General features: G+C 37.6%; 1 protein-coding gene across 1 annotated transcript; it reads right to left on the reverse strand.

Annotated features, from left to right (window-relative positions):
* Positions 1–252: 252 nt before the first annotated feature.
* On the reverse strand, positions 253–6576 carry LOC145767176 (lys-63-specific deubiquitinase BRCC36-like). Its single transcript, XM_082578949.1, has 8 exons — positions 6434–6576; positions 5839–5955; positions 5462–5549; positions 5152–5240; positions 2272–2330; positions 1960–2091; positions 1398–1645; positions 253–551 (listed from the first exon to the last, which is right to left on the reverse strand). The coding sequence occupies exons 1-7, from the start codon at positions 6551–6553 to the stop codon at positions 1408–1410; spliced, it is 843 nt and encodes a 280-aa protein (XP_082435075.1). The 5' UTR covers positions 6554–6576; the 3' UTR covers positions 253–551; positions 1398–1407.
* Positions 6577–8123: the final 1547 nt, after the last annotated feature.

Genomic DNA, 8123 nt, shown 5'->3' on the forward strand with positions numbered 1-8123 from the left:
TAAAGGGAGCAAATGAAACACCCTATTCTGCATGCAGCACATGACCGCAGACCAGAAAAAAAAAGAAGTTAAGAGTGTTCAAGTCCAATTTATTTTCTACACATGACGTTTTCTATCAACCTGAACACGGGGTTTTGACCCAGGGTATCAAACCATGCTTCAGCAAATCTTATTCGCGTCGTATTCACGTTCTAAATGAAGTAAGTGTACACTACAGTACACCACCTACGAGTCATTTTCCACAACTAGTCGTTCAATCGAAAAGAAGGGTTATGTTTATTAAGAAATATAGGCCAATAGTTACCACATTCAATAGCACTAAAACAGCAACACTTAACGCCGAAACCTCGTTCATCATTTCTTTAATGTGTGTTATCAGTGAACATAATTAGTTGATGGGAAATGAAAAACATCAAGCTATAAGCTGCATCAAACAGGGCAGCTTCCACAAGTCCAATAAACTGCTTTCGGAAAATCCAACATCGATAACGTGGCATGAACACATCTTAAACACTCGGCATTGAAAAAAGTGCATGGATAAGGATGAATTTCTGTTAAAAAAAAGAGACACAGATTGAAGTATTGGAATTTTTTGAAACACATCAATAAAAATACTATTATATAACAAACTATAACTTAATGCTATTATATTACTAGCAGTGGGATGGCGCAACGGATAAGGCGTTGGCTTTCCAATTATGCAAACCTGGTTCGACTCCTGGCTTCAGCTGGTTGTTGAAAAACACCGCTCACCTCTACCCAGGGTGTAATAAATTGGGTAGGAGTAGTTGCTGAAGTAAAGGCGGCCGAGAAAAAGGAACTGGCCACCCTACTCTCCGTAGTGCCGAAGGCTTAGTATAATGAGAACCTTATCTTCTCATTCCCCAAAGCGCAGTATCTGAGTATGGGACCTTTACCTACCTATTACTTAACTTAATGCTACTATATAACACTATCTATGCGAGAATAATTCTTTTATTAAAGGTTTTGTGACGAATTTTTATCTTGAATATAAGAAATCTTTTTTAATCATGTAGATGTGGAATTATAACATGAACAAAGTCGTAAATTTTTTGCAAGGGTTGAAACCTCAGCGCAGAGGTTCAGATATTACCAAGAACAGCGAATTATTACAAAATGCGTTAGTCAACGTGCAAGTTCCGCACCGGTTTCAAAAAGATTATGCCAGATCAAAATTTTATCACATCATTTCAAAAATGTCATAAAGTGGTATTTCGCTTGCAAAGTTTCGGCCGATTTTTTCTGCCGGTGTGCATTTAAAGTTTCCAGAACAAGTCAAAATCAGCTCAGTTTCTGTATTGTAGCGCTGTGACCAACACAACGCATGATACAGTGCTGCATAAAAAAAACAAAAACGTAAGAAACTGCTCACTCACACAGATATCGTTAAACGTCACATTCTGTTTTAGTGCTCTCTAGCGCTGCTTGGTGCTTCATTGCTTCGATTTCTTGTTTGATTCTCTCGTTTTCTGCTTTGACTTGCACAAGCTTCTGCTTATGCGAGTCCACTGTGGTCTCAAGCACATGGAGCAGAGGAACTGATATGGTTTCTGTGATGTTGCAAATCGTCTGGGCATGCACGGCCGCGTTGTGTATGCTGGTCAGGATGTGGTCACCGCAGGAACTAAAAGGTTACATTTCGGTACAACTTTACGGAAAACTTAACCAAAGGAAATATATAACCAGTAATATTACAACAATTCCTTCAACACAGAAGAAATAAAAATAATCCACAAACTATCAAGTTACAATGCAAGTGTATCCAAGTAGATTTCGATAAATTCTACAAAATAACAACATGCGAAACACGTTCCATGGTAAATGTCTTCAGAAGATGTCATGCAAACTTCACAAACTTGCCAAGCAAATCAATTGTCCGTGTAAAAAAAAACGATGATTTTACTAGCCACGCTCTCACAATTAATATCACGCAAATACCTGACAACAGCATCATACGCTTGTGTTTCTTCTTCTATCAAGATATTTGGCAAGTTTGTCAGTGTCTGAAGATTCGCCTCGCTCAAAGTTTTTGTCTTTTGAATAAACATAGGAATCTCAACTCTTTCGTACCTTGGAAAAGAGAAGATTATCTGATCACAGAAATAACTTCCACGTGTTTTATTTCGGATTGTTTAAAAACCGGATTTTGAAGATGTTGGAGTATAACTGCAGCGACGATACTCAACGCTTATATTTAACAGTCAACTTTGACAACACATGCAAAAGTAAAGTGTTAGCGTGATAACATACTGAGGAGGGTCCCATTCTTGGTTGGTTCTTGATTGAAAACACGTCATTTCTACGGTGTGCTGAAACAGCAATTAAGATAGTGGTCATATTGTTATTGGCAACTGCACAAACTAAACACAAAAAGACAATAGGCTACTGTATATATATACTAGTATTCACAAAAAAACAAACAATAATTTAACGATATACTGCTGTCATAATGCGCATGCGTAATTCAAGGCTGCCACACTCGAATTTCAAAAAATGCTAAATGCACCTCAAAATACTGCCAACATTTTGTCTGTAACAATAAAATTGCCATGCATCTTTGCTGTCACCAGTTACTGTCAATTATATTAACACAGGCATACCAAGAAAATCAGTTAAATACCAATTAAATCAGATAAGCAATCAGCATATGATCATTATGATCATACGCGCCGACTTCCGGGGGGGCCGGGGGGCGGCGCCTCCCGTGAATTTATGATTGAGGGGCAACAAAAATCGCTATTACAAGTGGTGTTTCAAAGATAAAATACTATACGAAAGAGATTTTGATCATTTAATCGGACTTAAAGAATGCCGAAAGCGAAAAACAGCCTACGTTGCTCTCGCCCGCAAAACAGCAGCTGATCGCATGGCTTTCTCTGGAACGTTACTACTGAAATGCGCACGGCATGCACGCTCACAGTCACACACTGCTTATCTTCCCGCGCGTGAGGAGCAACTTCAAAGTCAAAACGCGTGGTAGCGAAAAAGCAAATGCGAGGTTGCATGCTTACTCTTATTTCACGAGTTATCCAAACGTCCGTTGGATTTTTGGTGATTTCAAATATGAAATCGATTTTAGTAAACTTTATCGAGTTGAAACATCGACGCAACGAACAATTACGTGAATACAGCTTAAAGAAAAAATGCATTTTTCAAAACTGTCATCCGTGTTTTGCTTCAATAAACACTGTATTGATGTAAATATTGTGTAAATATATACATCTCATTCATTGCCATACACTCATCAATATACACTCCTGCGCTATCGTGTAGTAGCCTATAGTACTCGAGTATAGGTCGAAACCCTACTTTTGAGCTGAAAATCGGTGATATTTCCTTCTCCAGTGTATAAGTCGAATAGCTTCAGACACTACCATTCGATGGTTCATCTAAGTATTGGCATTAACATACTTGGAGGACATTTCAAAGTAGATCTTAGAGTAACTTACGCTGCTGGAATAGTCACGTAACTATTCAGGGCAATATCAAGTAAACCAGCTAAATTAGACACGCTATTTTCAACGAGGTCTTCCCGCTGTGAGATCAATTATATGATTTAACAGAACGCATTTTTTGTTCACAATGTGTGAGAATTAAATCGAAAACCGATAAAAGAAAAGGTGTTTTATGGTCTTGGTCGCAGATATTGCCTGCATTAACGTCGTCTCTTACCGCTATTATCACCTAGCCAACCTGACATCATTGTTTTATGCGGTCGCTAAGGTTAGACATCGACTTCAACGATCATGGAATGTTACGTAATAAGAACAATTACTGTATATCCTACACGCAATAATAAAAAAATTGATCTTTTTAAACAGCTCTTTCTGCCGGTTTGTCTCGTAAGCTTTGCATATATTGCTCAATGCTCAACAAGTGCATAAAGTTTAAAATCGACAAGAAATCATTGAATATGAAAATTAAGTTTGAACCACTGCCAATACAGGTATTCAAAACTTTTACTTCGGCCTTTTACTCCGTAATCTACGTCGGCAATGATTTTTCTGCAGCAAAAATGCGTTCATTTTGTAAACTGCAGAGCTGGAGACAACAGCTTGTCCCGTGTATAAGTTGAACCAACCTGTCTTTGAGGTAAAAATCACTTACTAACATCTCGAGTATATACGGTCATTCGATAAAAGACTAACTTATTAAGACTTTCGATAAAAAACAAAAGAGAAAACACTTCGCCGTTGTTAACGCTTTGAAGGTAAGTAATTAGCAAAACGAGCGAAACGAGGTAATAAAACTGATAGCGGGTTTCCACTCTGCTTGAGATTATGATTTTTTTGCGTTTTATTTCGATAGCTTCACTGTCTTGATGGTTATTCACTCGCACGAAAAGGAAATGAATCGGCTTGTTTTCCAACTGTTCCAATTATGAGCTAACAATATCAAAATTTTTGCGACTAGGCATACTGCATGCGTAAAAGTAAAACTAATCGTTTCAAGCAGCAATTCTAATAAATTCGGTTTGCGATCTAGGTGTCAATGTAAACAAGACAGTAAGCTTAATCAAAGGCTATTTTAATTGAGTAAAATAGCGTTCTCGTTCTGACGTCATCACCTTTCTCGCCCCCCAAGGTTTTTTGAAAAGTCGGCGCCTATGATTATGATGGTGTCGAAAAAATCAGCCCAAAATGTAATAGGGTGAGGGAAGATAGGATTGCCATTTCAAACTTGATTTTTTATAAATAGTATTCTGCAAGCATAAAATATACTTTTTTAATTTTCAATAAAGGACTCCATTAAAACTTCCAAAAACGCCAAAAAAATGCAAAAACCCAAAATTGTCTGTCAAACGCATTAAAACACCAAATTTCTCGAATTTGGCATTGAAAACGCTAATATGGCAACCCTGATGCGCATTGCCCAGTCGAGTTTATTAAAGCCTATTTTTTCCTATTCGATATTGCAGCATATTCCTGAATTCATGTTTTGAGTCATTTTTTTGTAAATTTAACTGTAAATCACTATACAAAACGTATATATATCCTGTTTAAACAAATACCGTCGATGAAGCATCCACTCGTAACTGCATAAGCATGTTCAGTGTTTCTCTTGCAACATGCCAGACTTAAATCTGTAACAATTAGCTCTGAAAGTCATAAAGAACTCGGCCAAGCTTACCACGCCAGATTTGCTTTGATTAAAACAGGAAAAAATAAGGCCAACAAAAGTTTGATCCATCATTTGATACATGGCTTGGGTTTGCACATCTGGAACAAGTAGAAAATGTTTTGTAGTCGCAGTAAAAGAGTACCGTGCTGCAATGGTTTTACAACCAGCTTCTACATTTGTATAGACTAAACCAGCTTAGCTACATAACTAGTATATATTACAAAAGACACATAAAAAAGTGACAAACAAAATATCACATGAGTAGTCTCAAATATGCTAACTGCTAAACAGTACAGGATTTAAATGAAAACATACACACCAACATGAGATGGCCACACAGTGATGTGAGGATGGGAGTGGTACCAGCCAACAATTCGAAGAGGACGCCCGGTACGCTTTGCAAGATTGTAAAAAGCAGATGGTTAAAGAAGCATGGGAAAACAGGCTTAGTTTTTTGTAACTCGAGGTATGTGTGATGTGTATGTACAAACTTTTTCAAATTTTGTATCTAGCGCTGAGTGAGGTGTGTATCACATCATTTTAGCACAAACACAACAAAAGCATATCAAACATGCATAAGTTTTTTTTTAAAAAGCCAGTCTACAATTAATTGGTAAAAGGCTCTTCATATTGTAACAAATTATGGTTTAGCTAATTTTAAACTTTGAATTTATGCTAAGTGACAAAAAAGGATATTTCTGCTACGGTAGATGCATTTGACAGTTGTTCAACAGAAATTTCAACTCTGTCTTTTCGCTTATCCATCCTTCGTAGAAGCATGACTGACTGTATATGAATTTCACACCCAATGTCCTGAAATATAAGTTCAACAATTGATTGTAAAAATCTCCATCTTCGGACTGAGAAAGCCTCTTTGCAAGCTTAACCTGAAAGTTTTGCACACTTGTATGTAGAGGCTTTGAACAGCTGATGCAAACTCAATTACAGAGTTTGATTGAGTAAAGTTTTCAATTATTGTTGAAGTGTTGTGGTCTACATTATTCATCCCCAAGGTTTCTAACTGAAGAACAGTCTTTGAAATCTGTTTAAGTTTTATTCCAGTGCTGCTGGATCTTGTTAGTGAACAATTTTTTAGGAAAATTGACATTGTTGGCATAACTATTTCTGGATCAAAGCATTTTAATCTTGTAAGAAACCAAACAGGACTGAATAAAACTATTAGCCCACAGTATGAAGAGTTTGTATAATTGACACAAAAAGTTAAAATGCAAACACAAATCAAACTACATCAACTAGGATTAGTTCTAGTTATCACAGTATGCAGTTTCACCTTTTCTGTAGTTTGTCCTATGCAAAGACCCATAACTTCTTCAGTTTCATTTGACAATGCATGTGTTAAGCAGGCAAGATAAGCATCAGCATTAAGTGATACATACGCAACGGGTGTCATTCTTTATATCAAAAGTATATAAACTTTGCCTGCAAAGAATGAAAAATAGATGACCAGCCAGCAATGCTGAATGTTTTCTTATTAGTACAACAACACTCGTCATAAATTTAATTATATTATAACACAGTGTGAACACTGAAATGTCACTGGGGAGAGAAGCGCCGTTTCTAGCTAATTTGAGGTCGCTGAGTGTTCGTGAATATGGCCATTAAAAGATGCTCCTGTGTACAGGTTTTGTGAAAAATTGAATTTTTGTTTGATACACTGCACTACATTAAGTAAAGCTGAAATGCAAGGTGATGCCAGTGTATATGGGCCATTCTAACTGTGTAATGATGATTTTTTCCTGCAGTGAAGACCTAGAAACTGGGCTCCTCACATCATTTACAGTGCAGTTAGTTCATCAAAGCTAGCTGCAATGAAAGTAGGACAGAAGAGAAGTTTGCTTGCCGTCCCCATCTCCATGGTGTAGCGTGAACCCTTTAATCATGCATCTGACTGTTGCTTTTGCCTCACCAAACTGCCCGAATGCCACCGATATCGTCCCCTGAACACATCGTCCCAGGTCGATGTCGTCCCCATGTCGATATCGTCCCTTGAGAGCAGTGTTGCCAGAAGCTCAGCTTTTTGCCTATTTAACAATGCAGTCAATGTAGGTAAAAATCCCCCATATTAGAAATTCCCTTCATTGTATTCAAATGTATAGCTTTCAAATAGTTCTAAGCAAGGAAGAAAGCGAAGAGAAAACACTGGCGCTTGAGATACCAGGCGTATTTTTGAAGTCGGGCTGCAATGAAAAGCCAAATGAAAGTGTGATTAGAATTTTTTTCGAAACAGGAGTAGGATCGAACAAGTTGATTTGATGTTAGGCTATCTGGCAACATTAAAAACTTAGCGTTTATTTCAATATAGCCTTGCCTTGTGCTGCGTGCTGACTACAAATGAATTTTGCACTGCTCTTTCGTCCGAGGAATATATGTTTCATGGGGTATCTGCTTGACTCGAAGACCCATGGTCTCTTCGCAGATTCCCGTTGCTGGAAATTCCTTTTTTATTGCTGTATTTATTGCACTATATTTACCTACAACGAAATAAAATCAATCAATCAATCATGTTCCTCTAGTCACCACTAAGTTTGTTTTCGTGAACATTTATTTTGAGAAGTCCAACGTTACCCACTGAACTGAAAGCACATATATCTATCCTAGTAGGCCTAGCTAGGCTATAAGAGTAAAAAGCACAGAAACAGCCAAAAAACGTCAACTTTTTGGCACGTTTTAAACCTTTCAAGGTTTTGCCACCTTTTCCCGTTCGTTAACGTGCTGGTACAGTCGTGTCCATTTTGATTGACTCAAGCAGGAAAAATCATACAATTTTAGTTATTCAACGTTTTTATTATTTATTTTACCTAATACATTTCAAAACCCGGTGTTAATAACTTGTGTGACCACCTTGATTCGGGAGCAATTCTTTTAGGCGCTGACAATTAGGCGCTGGTCTAATAGGCGAGCACACTGTGGCGTCTGGATATTTAGGTGCGGAGCACTGTGGCGCCCGGTCATTTAGGTGC

The sequence above is a fragment of the Aplidium turbinatum genome, chromosome 3, assembly GCF_918807975.1.
Source record: "Aplidium turbinatum chromosome 3, kaAplTurb1.1, whole genome shotgun sequence".
In the NCBI taxonomy this organism is placed as follows: Eukaryota; Metazoa; Chordata; class Ascidiacea; order Aplousobranchia; family Polyclinidae; genus Aplidium; species Aplidium turbinatum.